Raw genomic sequence first — 16,747 nt, forward strand, 5'->3', positions numbered from 1 at the left:
TTTAAATTCATAGCATTAAACTTGCCCACTAAGACACACGAGATTAGGTGGTACGCTGTTTCAATTGGTATTTTATCTGCTTGATGAACTTGCAAGTGTTCCTCTCTCTAATGGTTTATTTAAGGTCTTTCAAATGTAACTATCCTTTTTCTCCACTTCCAATGTTTCTCAAATGGACAATTTTTCTATATAAATTACAAGAACACAACAAATAAATCAAGCTGTGACATGAGTTTATAAATTTATTTCATAAAATACAAATGGAATGACAGCAATATACATGATCTTTAATATCAAACATTACACGGTTACATAGTGAATATTACTATTATGGGAATTAAATAAAGTCAACAATCTGATATGATGTTAAGAAAGAAATCTGCCTCTTCTTCATGAGCTTGATACATCTATTTACATAAGTTGATGAGAAGAGTTTCCTTTTCTTAACAGTCACACAGCTCAAAATTCATTACATTCTGAAGTACATCTGACATACACTAATTACAGCAGCAAGAAAATTTGACATTTTCTTCCCAGCACCTAAATAGGCACGACCCACATTAAAAACTGTGGGGTCAGTGTGTGTAAACATATTTAAATAGCAAACTTTTTTTTTTACAAATGTGAAACAAAATAACACTGAGACAAATACATAAGACACAGTTCACCTATACAAAGACCACAGAAGAATATAAATATAAACTGAAGTACTACTGACCTCAATTAACAGAACAGTAATTAAACACACAAAACAAATTGCCGTAACACAGTATTGTTACACTAAAATAAGATCATGCAATCAGTATTTTATTTCACATAGTGTTTCAGTCTTAAATGTATGTATAGTTTTAATGCATATAATGTGAAATGAAGAGTGATACACTTTATGGAATGAATGAAAATTTGTATAATATGAGAGCTGCACGCAACAGGATTAATTTGTAATGTGGAGAGGATTACAGTTCCATTTTATGAAATACTGTAAAATAAATGTGTGCCCTACACCACTGTATGACACGTTGACTTATGTGGTTGTACTTAAATTTAATAAAGTTCCACTCTTAAATGCAAATGGAAGAAATAATTATTACTAACTACAACCCCAACAAAATTATACCTTAGGTTGGTTCAGATCAATTCTGGTAACTAACTTAAAGGTACAAAATTTTATTACAAACAATAATATTTTAATTAAATCATACAATGGAAGTAAGATGAATTTCTTCAATGTTGCTGCATTATCCACATATTTCTAGATAAAAAATTATAAGGTACATTTTTAACTAATGGCAAGGCAATATTACAATCAACTGCTGAATATTAAATAAAAAATTAAGTTTTTCCTTTGAAGTAATGTATCCTTTTAATTTGAAAAGAAATTCAATTACTAAATCTCACACATAACATAGAATTTGAAAAATATAAGCTAGAATGAAGAAGTTCTTTCTGATTGCTGAGTATCTGACAAACTTCTAAAATTCCACTGATTGGCTAAAATGGTTTTAAACAAAAGTACTGCTGGTTTCTCTTTTTAAAAAGGATTAACATTTTTGCTGAATGTCATGTGCACCACCAACATGCACATGCTCACACACACACACACACACACACACACACACACACACAAACTTATTTGTATGACTGAAATGTTGAGCTCCAGAACATTAAAATGGATTCTTTTTTTTTGGTAGCTTCATGAGTATTTAACAATATGCTGATGTAATTCTTTGCAATTTTGAAATCTGCATAGTCAGACAATCAGTATTTCATTTATTCATATGAAAAGACACAGAGCCATAAAAATTTTTCAGCATTAAATCTTAATATGTATAATGATTAAAATATGGTTAAGTTAAGCCTGTGTATTGCCAGGAATGGTTTATTTCTGCTTGCATTTCTCAGCAGAAGACAAAAATATCTGACACCAAATACTTTCACCTGAAATTTGAGTACACAGTAATAATTTATGACTTCAGTAACAGGACAAAATACATTTGTAAATCAGAATTTCCAAACATCATCAACCATGTCTAAGAAAAGTAGCCACTGCTCCTGACTTTATAGTGTTAATATTTTATTACAGAATGAGGCTCACACCTCACTGATGTAATCATTTTTTTATTATTATACTAATATCACATCAGAAAACAATTATAAAATATGGGAAGCATTTTACTTTTCTTGCAACTTCAGTAAATATTGTGTTCATAATACCACAAACAACATATTGATCAATAAGGTTGTTCAGTCCAGTATTACCAGACTTTTCTTGAATTCAGGGTTGCTATCAAGTACCCTTTCAGTTATAATTTGCCAGAATTACCTAGCAAATGTGCACAGTAACACTTTACATGGTAAAGTCAAGCAAGTCCACACATCTGCAGCCACATCCTCCTTATGAACAAAAATATTTTTTACAATTTTTATTTACACAACATACAAACAGCAGTAAATTAATAAACTGTCTGAACGTTTTAAAACTGAATTTAATAATCAACTTTTTCACATGCGAGGAACAAATGTCTTACAGCAAACAACAAGAATTTCAATTAACTTTTGCGAACAATACTTTACACAAACACAGCACTTCACAAGATCCCATTGGTGAAATATTGGAAGCCATCATACAGCTTAGTGCTGAGAGAATGGATGCTTGATTCAACAAGATTGTTTACAAGCACTTGTAGCTGCTCTTCTGTCATGCTCATGTGGAAGCGCTTCTTTAAGTTTTGTACTGTAACTGCACCAGACTTCAAGCATGGTAGCTGGGAATCTAAAAGGGAATTAAGACATACAGTATACAATTATTACACCTTTAGCAATTAATTAGTGATACTGTTAAGGTATTAACAAAAGCAAAACAATGGTAATGTAATGTGGTCATGTTAAACCTAGTGATGCTGAGGGAATTATATTGAGAAATGAGATATTAAAAATTGTAGATGAATTTTGCTATTTTGGTAGTAAAATAACTTATGATGGCCGAGCTAGAGAAGATATAAAATGTACATTGGTAATAGCAAGAAAATTGTTTCTGAAGAAGAGAAACTTGTTAATATCGAATACAGATTGTTAGGAAATCTTTTCTGTAGCAGTACAGGGACAGCTCTCAAGAAAAATAAAGTACATCAACTGCTATCCCACAACTGTCCCCACTAACGACTGCCATTCTATGCTCCAACAACAACCTGCCCTTCCAATATGTTTCATTATTACTCTGCCAACAACAATACTTAATATTCACATTGTACTCAAACTGCTGTCGGAGTAAACTGCCCCACTGAGTCAATATTTTTTTAATATGCCTTTGTTTCTCTCCAAAACTATCAAAAACTTCAAACAACGGTGAGACAGTCTTATAACATCACTATTGTTATCATAGAGTCTGCATCTACCAGTTGTTTCTCTATTCTCTGTTTCCCACTTTTGGTTTAACTTTGTTGAAATGGTTACTGTCAAGTTTACATTCTAAAAGTTATGTATATAGTTTGGATGACTGTTTTCCACAGCAATTGTTACCATCATTGTTTTTCCTTATACTACAAATTGAAAAGTTCTATCAGGTACTTTCTGCTTTTACTGATGAAGTTTTGAGCATTTTTGTTCCTTTTTACATAACTAAAGAGGGTAATCAGTCAATAAAAGCCAACAAAAGACACATTGCGATATATTTTCAATTTATTGAGCATTTTCCAAGGAGGGAGGGGGTGGAGGAATTTCATACTCAGTAACAACAGTGCAATTTTTCTGCTCGTTAATGATTTATATGTTTTAGAAGCAACTTACCTGAGCACATAACCTCCACAAGACTGACTATTTTATCCATATGCTTTCTTGCAGCTACTAAACCCTGCAGGATCAAAAACTTAAAATAATTAAACATGTCTTCTTCTCCCATCACATCCACAAACTCTTGAGTGAGCTTAAATGGGGACATCTCAAACCCAAGGTTTCTTGGTGAAGTTGACAACATGAAGCCAAAATCAATGTGTATAAGACGACCTTCGTTATTCAGGAGGATATTGCCATTGTGCCTGCAAAATAATCATTCTTCGTGAACCAATAATCAACAAAAATGAGAATTGCAATTACTCTTAACAAACTAAGGACTGGCAAATCTACGTAATGATAGTACAATGCCATTTACTGAAGACTGACTTAAAATGTTTCATCCGCTAATTCCAAACACAACTGCTACTTTGCTACTATATTACTAGCAAGTATCACATAACTGTGCTATTAATAAAATTTGAGAGTTACCAAAAATAAATTTTTAAATAGCCAATGAATCTGCATGTGTCATTAAACCTGATGTATGTTAAAAAACTATATTTGCAATCAATGTAATTTCGTAGTAACTAAATCACAGCTACAGCTTGTAAGCTTTCTTTTTACAAAAGCTTGCAAGATGTGGTGCATCTAAACAAGCACATTTAAAAATTACCCCATTTTACCGGTTCACTGCAGTGACAACATACTATGGAAATCCCAGTTTTTGGGACAGGTATGTTATTCTACATATGTTTAGAACTATGGAAATGAAACGAATATATTTTAATTCTTTCAAGCTACTACAAACATGGAGATTTTAAAAATATGAAAGTGGACGTACTATTCCTGGTCAAAATTTCTAGTAATTAAAAAAATCAATTGTCTGGTAAAGTGTCAGTTTACCCGCAAAGCATCTATAACTGTGTCAGAAAACAGTAGTACAATTTTGAAATGAAAAAAGTAATACTAGGTATCACCAATAAACTAGGGAGGGGAGGAGTGCTTTATTAATGAAGGCTGTCTTGAATGTGTAGACGCTGAGCAGTTAACTCTCAAAAAATTTAGCAGAAACAAAAATCAGCCTTTTGGAGAGCTAGCAAGTGAAAAATAAATTTATTGTTAACACGAAAAAACATAAATTTTTAATGGTTTATATGAGCAAATAACAAAGCTTTAAAAGTTACAGTATCTAGGAGATAATGAAAAAAAAAAGTTTTAAAAATTGTTTGCTATAGGTGGTACTTGAAAAAACATACAGAATAACCATGAACATATACAGTAAAAGAGTGTCCATGCAAAACTGCGAAACTAGCATACAATAACAGAACTGAAACCAGAATGCCTCTATGCAAGTTATACCCAGGCTGCTGAAACACGTCACTTCAAGGACACTCCCCAAGTGCCGTAGAGTTGGTAGTATAACTAACAAACAAGTGAGGAACGGGAGGTGCCACGTCTTCTGAACCAATAACAGCACCAAACAAAAGCCGGTTCCGGCGTCAACACTACCACATTGCTGGCTTCCGTGTAAACATTGTATGTTAGTGCGCGAACACCTGCTGTTATGTTGTGTTACCACCTCGGCTACAGTTTTTGTTTGTTAAACAATGTCACCAAAATGATGTCATTCACCATGCGACAATCCGTTGTGCTGTGGAGTGCCATTAAATAGTCAGGCTTTGGAATTGCTACAGAGGACGCACAAGTTTTACGAGCACGGAAAAGAATTTGTTTCTGTTCCTGGGCACGCGTCGATTCCTGCCGATAAAGTTTTAGAGTGTACCTCGAAAACTGTAGGACTTAGTGAAAGAACAGTTATAAGGAAAGGGGTGCTACTTCAAGACTTACACGATAGTGAAGTAAACAGTGTGGAAAAAAGCCCGTGTGGAAGAAACAGTGTATTTTTAAGTACTCCGGGGGGGGGGGGGGGGGTAAAAGAGAGAGAGAGAGAGAGAGAGAGAGAGAGAGAGAGAGAGAGAGAGAGAGAGAGAGAGAGAGAGAGAGAGAAAAAAAAAAGAAAAAAAAAAGCAGCCTCGTCCTGTTACAGGTATTGATTCTTTCCAATCCAATGCAATTTGTCGGCACATATAAAGGTACTATAAAAGGAAAGAATATCCCACAATAGCGAAGTTGCTAATTTCTTTAAAAGAAAGTGAACCTTTCCAAGGGGGCAAAACATCATGAATAGCACCGGTCATCAGCCAACAGGAAGAGGATCCCGATTAATTGTGGCCGATGCAGGATCTTCAGAGTCAGGAGTATGTGCTAAGGAGGGGTGGTTTGGAAGGGGGGGGGGGGGGTGTTGAAGGGGTAGGAGGAAAGAGGGAGGAGAGATGTTGAGAAGGGGAGAAAAAGACTTGTAGGTGCATCGATGGGATATAAGGCATGTGTAATGTTGGAGTGGGAGCAGGGAAGGGAACAAGTATGTGGAGGATAGGAACTAACTAAAGTTGAGGCCTGGGCAGGTTTTAGAAGGAAGGATATGCTGTAGGGAGAGTTCCACACCAGTGGTCCAGCTGTCTCTTGACCACAGTTTACCATTCGCCATTCATAGGGACAGTCAGCGCATTAGTGGTCATACCCACACAGAAAGTGGCACAGTGGTTACAACTTAGTTTGTAGATCACATACCAGCTTTCACAGGTAGCACTGCCTTTGATGGGCGAGGAGATGCCTGTGACAGGACAGGAGTGAGTGGTAGTGGGTGGCTGTATAGGACAAGTCCTTGCACTTATGTCCATTGCTAGGATATGAGCCATGAGGCAAGAGGTTGGGAATAGGGATGGAAAAGGATATTGTGTAGGTTCAGTAGACAGTGGAATACCACTGTAGTTGCGGGAGGGAGAGGTGGTGGTAATGGGGACAGTGTCATTCAGTTTCTCCAGTCCTAGTTGGTACCGAGTTAAGGGAGGAATGCTTCTTTGTGGCCAAACAGTGGGTATGGAGGAGTTGGTAGGTGACTGAAGAGACAAGGCATGGGAGATCTATCCCTGGACCAAGTTGGAAGTGTAATTTTGGTCTTTGAAGCTCTTAGTGAGACCTTTGGCATATTTGGGGATGGATTGCTCCCCTAAAGAAACAACAACTTTGGGTGGCTAGGCTGTTTGGAATGGACTTCTTGGTATGGAATGGGTGGCAACTGTCAAAGTGGAGGTATTGTTGGTTATTGGTGTGTTTGACGTGGGCAGAGGTACTGATGTGGCCTTCCTTGAGGAGGAGGTGGACTGTGTTGAGCTTCTGGAGGAATGGGGTTAGGGTGTCCTCTCCCTTGGTCCAAATCATGAAGAAGATGTCAATGAATCTGAATCAGATGAAGGGTTTGGTATTCTGGATGGCTAGAAAGAATTCCTCTAGATGGTACATGAACAACATATTCTTCATTCCCATAACTCCCCTGGCCTCAACCTTTGCTAGTCTCCCTTTCCTCCATCTACCGATCCCCTTCTCTCCAGCCACTCCAGCACTACATATGTTTTATACACCACTGATGCATCGACAATGCTTTTTCCCTTTTCTACTTCTCTTATCTCCCCCCCTGCCTGCCCCCTCCAGCACAGCTCCCCGAACTCTTGACTTAGCAGCCCACCATGTCCCTGCAAACTCCCACAGGCAGCACAGCATCTTCCCCCACCCCAACAGTACTATCACTGTCTGTCTCCCCATCCCCACCCCATGCCTCCTCCTCCCTCACCACCCACAGTCGAGCAGGTTGCCGCTCTCATCACATGCAGTTGCAGTCTACTGTCGGGTCCTAGCACTCCAAGACAGTAGTGTGTGTGTGTGTGTGTGTGTGTGTGTGTGTGTGTGTGTGTGTGTTTTCTGTTTTAGGAGGAGGACTTGTGTGAAAGCTTACATTTTTGGGATTTCATAAAGAATTATGATAACAGGCTATTGAAACAGATACCGAAGCACAACAGAAAGATACAATTTTGATATGAGAATTTAAAATAATTAAAAAACATATGACATGAAAGAAGAAGCATACAAAATAGTCCAGTAACCGTTGTGCATGAGCTGCACAAATTCCATCTCTTCTGTTTAACACTTCAGCTGCATCTTCTGGTCCCCCTCAGAATGAGCAAATTCTCTCTGAGGATGGTTGGATAATATGCTGCTGAAATATTGGTAGAAGAGATGGAGTCTGCATGCATGAAATTTAATGTATTATTCAATCACACCGTGCAAAGCTGAAACTGCAGAGTACACAAATTGTTTCCAAAATAGTAGTTTTACAGTTGGAAAGATTCCAAGATAACACCAAGTAAGAGAAAAAGAGTGAAACAGTTTGGAGAAAGAAAACAGTCATAGTAAAAAGATGAAAGAATATTGGCAGGAAAGGAATCAGAAAGGATTGAAATTGCCATGTGTCATTAAATACCTACAACAATAAGGAAAAGATTCCACAACATTCAGGTCACTGTATAATGCTGCTGGACTTAGCAAAGAGCAGACCGAACACGTGGCAAAAGAAGCATTCACAGAAAATTAATTACAAGTCTATGACACTGTTGTAAAGATGTGCAATGAGACGGAACAAAGGGATTGAGATTTACATGCAAAATGGAAATTAGCACTCTGATCTGACACATTAACAATTTATAGGGCTGTAAATCACCCTAAGACTGTTAGGCAAAGCCATATTCATCTATGCAGTCTAACATGCTTAAGATGCACATACATAATTTCAACACACTAATCTTACCTGTCTTTGACTTGTATCAAGTAGCAGACGAGGCAGTAAGCAGCACAGCTCTCAACAAAATTCTGACGAGCAGTGAGGAATGCTTCAGAATTCTGAGGTCCGTACTCTCGAATAAAATACTCAAGAAGTGAAAGTTGACAGTGCTTTTTGATCTGATGTAATGAAACTGTGTTTGGTATAGTTTCTATGAGCCCACTGTCATTAGACAAACACAGAATCCTGGAAAAACAAAAATGAAAGATGAGCAAGTCACTTAACTAAATAATGAGGAAGCATTTTTAATCTCTCAAATTTACAAGGTACATCCTGGTTTCCCCCAATCAGGTACGACTGCAATGTATAACAACTGTTTGTGTATCAAGAGCCAATGAAATAAATAACATACATATAAAGGAAACTAACAAGTCACGACTCTGCAGAGGGATTCACAGCAGCTCCTGTCTGAAAATAATGATGATTAATAGTATGCTTATGGGTGTTCTGCTGAGTTTTGTTTCTGTTTTATGCAATGCATTTCAATGGAAAGTTTCAAAGACAACACCATCGTCAAGTTTCATGGTCACAGATCGATTTTTTGTGATAACTAAAACTTAATGATTAGCCCTCAGTTTTCACCTGGGGAACCTTCTCCCTGAAGTTTTATCTCATTAAAACTCTTCTGTAAGCATTATGATTTGACAACAATAATGGTCATTCACCCAACAGCTACAAGAGGCTTCTTGAACAGCTGTATAAGGCAGTTACAGCTGTTCCCAAAGTGGCTTGGACTGTTTCTCAGCTCCCCTTCACAATGTTAGTTCTTACACCAAATTTACTAACATACTTATTCCTTTCAATGGATTCAGTCATTTGCTCTTATACTGCAACTAACTTACTGTTGCCACAATTTCTCTCTACTTGCTCTCTATTCTACTAAGAGATGTAAATTCCCCGTCACTTTCTCTTTCACACATTTACACGTCAATTATTTGTTGGAACCTCCTAACAGGTCTCACTTTTGCATTTCCTATTAAACCATGAGAATCTTCCTCCTGACTTATTAATTTTTCTGTTTTGGGCTATGTTCTCAATAAAGCTTGTTTCTTCATGAAGTATGTCTTTCTTCCATTCAATGTACTCTTACATTTATATGTCCCTATGAAAAGACATCTGCTTATATCTACATCAGAAGATCCACTGAGCTTGGAACTTTTCCAAAGTCATGTCTCTCAAGTCCAAGAGCATGGTACTTTCTGTAGTGTTAACCTTTTTTTTATTTTCGTTAGGCTGCTTTCCCACATTAACAAGATATTTAACTTGTGCAATTGCTCACTTATTAGTTATAATACAGACAACAGATAATGCTAAGAACGACAGTTCCTTATTTGACTATTTAATACAAAGCTAAAATTTTCAGTAACCCCTCTGGACACCCTGAAGTTAACACACAAGAGTTTATTGCTAATGGTTAGTTTTACAACATTTCAGCAACCTGTCTCACCTATATGGGCGCACCCAAAGGGGTACTCTTTCTTCTTCCCATATCCTTTTTAACATGGACAGGAGCTGTGAAGCTAGAAGTTCCTGTCGAAGGTCATCACCACACTTTACAATGACAGACAGCAACCGCCATGTACTGAAATGCCCATATGGTGAAGCTTCACGCAACCTCCTCTCTTTTTCCTCCCAGGGCTCCTTCAGAGCAGCTGCTGATGGGTCTTCAGGATCATGTGTGAATGCTGCTCGCCTCTGATCATGCAATGACTCTGAAAGCCGCCTCCTAATGTCACCAGCTGCTATAAACACAGGTGGCTCCCTCGAATCACTTGATTCTTGGCTCAGCTGCGATATTGTGTCGCGATCCATTGGCTTCCGTAGCTGCATATACTGAAAGTCAGAGCAGTTTGTTAGTGGTGGGAACACTATTTCTTTTGATACAGCAAATGGCTATGGCAGACATGAACCAGAATCACACACGAGAAAAGTTTTAATTACCACCATACAGATGCAGAAACAAGAGCAATACACATGTTTCTCATAGTTTCCTTCAAAGGGATTTGAGAAATGAATGGCGAACAATACAACAATGATTTATGGAGGTAGGTAATTATTTCTACACAGGACCAAGTGACATTCATCACGGTCACCTTAAAATGAGCATTCCAGTGTCTCTGCATTACAGTGCATATGATGCAGCTATCATTTGTTAGTCACAAGGATAAGAAGTACAAGATGACAGAGCACATTTAAACATGCCACTTAGCACATGACCTGTGTTGCATAGTATAACTGTGCAACAGAATGGTACTCCTGATGCATGTGAGATAGATTTGAGACATTGTCAATTTCAATTCCGGGACTAACCTCCAGAAATCTTACACCTGGCTATAAAATTTTGAATGTATGGGTTCACAAATACTGTAAATTTCTTAAAGGAACTCATTTCCCACATAATGGAAAATCCAGGACAGAATAATGACAATATTATGAAAAGGACAGATTGCTACTCACCATATAGTGGAAATGCTGACTCGCTGATAGGCACAGCAAAAAGACTACTAAACAAATAAGCTTTCAGCAAAAAGCCTCCTCCTGAATTAGACAAAACACACACACACACACACACACACACACACACACACACAAATGCAGCTATGCAGCTATCACACACATGACCACTGTCTCTGGTTGCCTTTTTGGCCGAAAGCTTACTTGTTAAGCAATCTTTTTGGTGTGCCTGTCTGTGACTCAACATTTTCACCAAAGGAGAGTAGCAATCTATCCTTTTCATAATATTGTCCTTTTCTGTATACATTTTCTTAACTTTCAAACAAACATTTTATGTCATTACTTAGCAATCAGCTAGTTTTGACCCCCTTGGGCATTGTCAAGCTACTTCACAATATTAAGGGCATTACCAAATGCCGCTTCCCCCCTACAACCCCCCGCCCCACCCCCTTTCAATGCGACCCACCCTGACTTGCTACAAATGTAACATTTTTATTGTGATTTAGTTTGCCCAATGGGGTGAAATTAGCAAATTGCTAAATAATGAAATAAAGTATTTATTTCAAACTAAAATAAAACTGTGTATGCAAGAAAATTATTTCCTTTATAAAAATGAACTGTCTAATGATTTCCAGTTCAGATCAGTGTGAAGTTCCAAAATGGGGAGCATTTACAGTCATCATATGAAAACATTCTTAAGACTCCTCCAGTTTTTATTCACAATCACTAACATCTTAACTATGAACAGCATTCAGCAGAAAATATCTACTATTTCACATACAGTCTCACATTTTTGAATTGTTCATCTGCTTAGCCTATACTTGTATCTTTCATTTCCAGTTTTTAAAAATTATATTTGAGGTCACAGTTTACTAAGCAATGTGTTATCTGTTGCCATTTTTGCAAATGCTCACAAAGATGAAGAATCACAAACAAATACTACTGTCATAATACCTGCTGGGATATTTCATCATCCTCCTGTGACCAGCAGTCTGCTGTATCATCATCAGGACTACTATAAATGCTAAAAGCACACGAAGACAAACTTTCACACTGTACTTCTGCTACAAGGTTGTCCTCAGACTTTGTAGGTCGCAAAGTATTCATTATTTTTGCTGGCACAGGTGATGTATGTATGTCATCCACCTCCAGTACTTCCACATATATAATATATGGAGCCTGCAACAAAAGAAGCAATCAACAACTGGAACAAAATGTGAAACAACTACAGGGCTCTGATTTCACAAAAATGGATATTTCTGTGGGAAGTAACAATATAAGCCAATAAAATCAGTCATTTCACAGAAAACTTTTTTGCTGCATACTATCCAACTTAATTCAAAACAATAAAATATTATCACATTTTAGAAGGCTAATAGCTATAAATTACTAATATGAAGCAGAAGACATTCTTACCAAACACAAACTATAGCAAGAAGAACAGTATTCACATCATCACAGAAAGTCGAAGACACTGGATCTCAAACCAAAGCAAAACAATGAATGGGTTGCTATAAATAGTATTATTGGAAAGCAGAAATCACTAAGAACCTGTGGTCATAGGTACAAGATAGTAGTACTAACTACAAAACTCAGAGTAGTCAAAATTTCATGGTATGGCGAGTGCAAAACAATCCCTACAGCAGACACAGTGTAAAGTAGGAAAATGGGACTGGAAGTAGTAGGCAAGGTAGGCTGTGAATACTGAAAAGAATCTAAAGATTAATTGATAGAGAGTATCAAAAGCTGTCACACTTAACCATCATTATGATCCCATAAGTAGCAAATTGTTCTGTTTTGAAGAACATCAAGAAAATAGAAGGTTATCATAAGTTTTATGATATAGGCTACAGGCACTGTGACCTCCATTAAATGAAAACTAAAGTGTGCAATAGATTATGATTCCAAGAGAGCAGTGTGGCACACAAAGGACCCTCCTAATTTCATGCCTCCATTGTTGTCATTAATGCTGTGTAAAATAAAATGCTCACCGAGGAACTGTTAGAACTCAATATGAACGATGTAAAAACTTGAAGTGAGAGCAAAGCTAGTGACAGTTGACAATGGAAGAAATTTGCCGATATTTAAGATCTATTCAGTATAATGGATAATGGGATACATTTCACATTAGAGGAGTCATTAACTTAAGGAAAGTAGTGTTATCTGTTAGTGGATTTCCTGAAGAACTCTTTCATGGAAAGTGGCATCAAGCAAATTAGTATGGGACTAAGACTACAGTACACAAATTTATGCCAGAAGTGAAGTTACGCTTCTCCAAATTTCTTCATAGCACAGCTATAAATTTAGTAAATAAATGTGGCATTTTCTACATTTTGGCATTATTTATTTAAATTTGTGCAACTAAGATGAAATATAAATAAATACAGCCAAAGTGGATAATGTGATGTCACCAAGATTTATAAGCCTGGATAAAACTGATCAAAGTATAGAAGTATGGGCTACTGGTATTGTAGTCAGATTGGCAATGTGACAATAACTATAAAACAGTAACACCATATGTGAAGTGAGTACAGCAACCAACCAAGAATGAATACATAAGAGTGAAAGTGCTCAATACTTCAAATAAAATATGTGACGTTGTTCACGACATAAATGGTACACCCAGTCATTACTCGCATTTTTATAGGATTTTAGGTTGCTGCAGTTTACATAATTTTCTCTTTTAAGCTTCATCCCCCCTCCTGCCCTCAATACATGTCCTATTAACCAAAACTATGTGCATATATCTTTCAGTGCCACAGACCACTACTGATGCTCCACATACTATGAAACTTCCCACATTCAGCTACTGGCAAAGAAATATTTGCAATTGTGTTTCAGAAAACAAAATATTTCACACAGCGAACAGATAAATATGAATCTCAGGCTAATATTAAGAATAAGAGCAATGTGGGTCAGGACATTTTTCTGCTACGGCTAAAAAGTTATGTTACCAGTGTGTAAGATAATTTTAGGTAAGTAAAGAGGGACAATAATACAGGTAGTATTTTTTTTTTTTTTTGGTAATGGAACAGTTTTTTGCTGTAGCTATCACAGCATGCTGAATAATGCTTGCTTGCAAGCTGAGGTTAAGTAAGCATGGGAGACTTGCTTAAATTCCCAATACAAAAGTTGTTCGCATACTGTCCTGCCACTGGGTATATGTAATCAAATGTCAATGAATTATCATGCATTCCTCTCATATCTCCCAGTGAGTACTGCCAATTTTACTCTAAAATGACAACAGTTTCTGCCTGGACTGTTGTTAGATTTAATACTGCAGGGCTGTAGACACAAGCAGACAGAAAATGATTGCTCTAAAAACATGTTTGCCACAGCAATGGTTCTATTTGTAACTTTTACCTCAGTGGAGGGACAAAAATTTCGGGAGCATTTCTACTTCAGGATCACACTAACATAATAGCAAACTCAAACAATAAAAAACTACCTTAGTTCTTTGCTGCTTTTGATGGAAAGAAGTGTGCTGCAATTTTTAAATGATTTCTGGGAACACTTAAGACAATCAACAATGGGATAATAAGTTCATTTACAGATAACAGCTGTCACAGGGTGACCTCCTTTTATGGGGGATACAATGAACTAACCTTTGTAACTTATAAGGGCAAATGAGCTTAATGAAAGAAAATGTCAGTAACTTTCAAATTTTTAAAATTAGTCCGCTCTATCACCATATTACTCTCACCTGAAACAATACACCAGAATTATTGCAGGAATAACAGACATGTCACTTACCTTGTCTTTTGAATTGAGGACAGCAGAAGTCTGGGGTGGTATTCTAACAATGTGGTGAGGTACCTCACTATGAATGGGCAGCCATACCCGAGCTGGCAGATTCAAGTTCAATGTAGATAGCTCTGCTTGCAGTCTTGTAGTCTTGTCTTCTTTGACTGGAATTGTGCTCAAAAGTTTGCCTATTGATATTAGTGCCTTGAGGAACTCCAACTGAGGAGCCAGACGTGGAGCCTGGAATCAATATTTTACATAAATTAAAATAAAGAAACTTTCCCAAAACTCATTAAATATGAATGGGATGAGAGTAAGAAGAAGAGCAAGACCCCTGCATTTTAATATCAATGTCTCAGTGACACTGTACAACAAGTACTCTCCCACTTTCACAGTGACCCATAAACAGTTTTTTGAGGTCTGTCCGTAACTGTTACTGCATACATACATTATAAATACACGAAGATATGACTTTGTTTACTCTGCTTATGATAGGTGTAAGTAAGAACACAATGTAACAATAGTATGAAAAGGAAAGCTGCTACTCACCATATAGCAGAGATGCCGAGTTGCAGATAGGCACACCAAAAGGACTGTCACAAATAAATCTTTCAGCCAGTAAGGTCTTAGTGAAAATTAGATCTCACACACACACACACACACACACACACACACACACAAATGACTGTAGTCTCAGGCAATTGAGACCTCCATTGCCTGTGACTGCAGTCGTGTGCGTGAGTTGCGTGTGTGTGTGTGTGTGTGTGTGTGTGTGTGTGTGTGTGTTTTTTTTTTTTATAACTCTGACGAAGGTCTTACTGGCAAAACACTTTATTTGCGACAGTATTTTTGTTGTGCCTATCTGCGACTCGGCATCTCCACTATATGGTGAGTAGCAACTTTCTTTTCCATAATATTGTTACATTTCTTCCTGGATTTTCCATTGTAAAAACACAATGTTACAGAACAGTAAACCAATAAAAACATATAGGTAACAAAGAGAAAAACATAGTATTTTAGCACTCAAACTCTGCTACTGTTGCACAACATTTATGTATGTTAAATTAATAAATAAAAGAAAGAAGAAGAGGAGGAAGGAAGGAAGGAAGGAAGATAGGTTCCTATAATTATATGAATCTTCATACCCTCAAGTGAACAAAGTGTGCTAATTTGATTTTTGTACTTCTTTGCATATTAGTAACTTTCAGCACTTCAGAGAAAGAGAAACAATTTACTTATGTCCGAATAAATGTGCCTTACCTTTAAGAACAAATCTTGGTTAACATTGGCAGCTCTCAAATTACTCAATTATGCACTGGCCATATTATTTATCTCACCATGCCAAACATCATTATCTCGCTTTTTTAATAACTCATTATGAGCAAAACTTAACATTTTGTAAACACTGATCTGTCAATAACTTTTTATAATCAGTGTCTCAAAATTGTAAATAGACATCTCTCTTCAACTTAAATGTTTGTTCTCATGCAACTTTTGAAATATTAAAGAGACAGCTTTCACTCAATCCAGTGTCACCAGCTAGCTCAATTTTAATGGTGTCTGAGGGTGTGGTGAAAAAACGTATACACTCTTAAGCTAAAAGCGAACAACATTCTACATTTATACTCTGCAAGCCACTCAACGGTGTGTGGCGGAGGGCACTTTACGTGCCACTGTCACATTACCTCCCTTTCCTGTTCAGGTCGCGTATGGTTCGCGGGAAGAACAACTGCCGGAAAGCCTCCGTGCAAGCTCGAATCTCTCTAATTTTACGTTCCTGGTCTCCTCGGGAGGTATAAGTAGGGGGAAGCAATATATTCGATACCTCATCTAGAAATGCACCCTCTCGAAACCTCGACAGCAAGCTACACCGTGATGCAGAGCACCTCTCTTGCAGAGTCTGCCACTTGAGTTTGCTAAACATCTCCATAACGCTATTACGCTTATCAAACAACCCTGCGACAAAATGCGTTGCTCTTCTTTGGATCTTCTCTATCTCCTCTGTGAACCGTATCTGGTATGGATCCCACACTGATGAGCAAT

The 16,747-nt window shown here is 37.2% G+C and overlaps 1 protein-coding gene across 2 annotated transcripts in view; it reads right to left on the minus strand.

The window, feature by feature from the left end:
• Nucleotides 1–229: 229 nt before the first annotated feature.
• LOC124595639 (phosphatidylinositol 4-kinase beta) overlaps nucleotides 230–16,747 on the minus strand; it is a 254,187-nt gene continuing 237,669 nt past the window's right edge. For both annotated transcript variants that reach the window (XM_047134470.1, XM_047134471.1), the window contains exons 7-12: nucleotides 14,714–14,944; nucleotides 11,915–12,139; nucleotides 9,954–10,339; nucleotides 8,474–8,692; nucleotides 3,787–4,034; nucleotides 230–2,773 (exon numbers count right to left, since the gene is read on the minus strand). In XM_047134470.1, coding sequence (XP_046990426.1) covers nucleotides 2,589–2,773; nucleotides 3,787–4,034; nucleotides 8,474–8,692; nucleotides 9,954–10,339; nucleotides 11,915–12,139; nucleotides 14,714–14,944 — 1,494 coding nt within the window. In that variant the 3' untranslated portion in view covers nucleotides 230–2,588. The remainder of the gene's footprint in view (nucleotides 2,774–3,786; nucleotides 4,035–8,473; nucleotides 8,693–9,953; nucleotides 10,340–11,914; nucleotides 12,140–14,713; nucleotides 14,945–16,747) is intronic.

Source organism: Schistocerca americana, chromosome 2 (genome assembly GCF_021461395.2).
Source record: "Schistocerca americana isolate TAMUIC-IGC-003095 chromosome 2, iqSchAmer2.1, whole genome shotgun sequence".
NCBI classification, from domain to species: domain Eukaryota; kingdom Metazoa; phylum Arthropoda; class Insecta; order Orthoptera; family Acrididae; genus Schistocerca; species Schistocerca americana.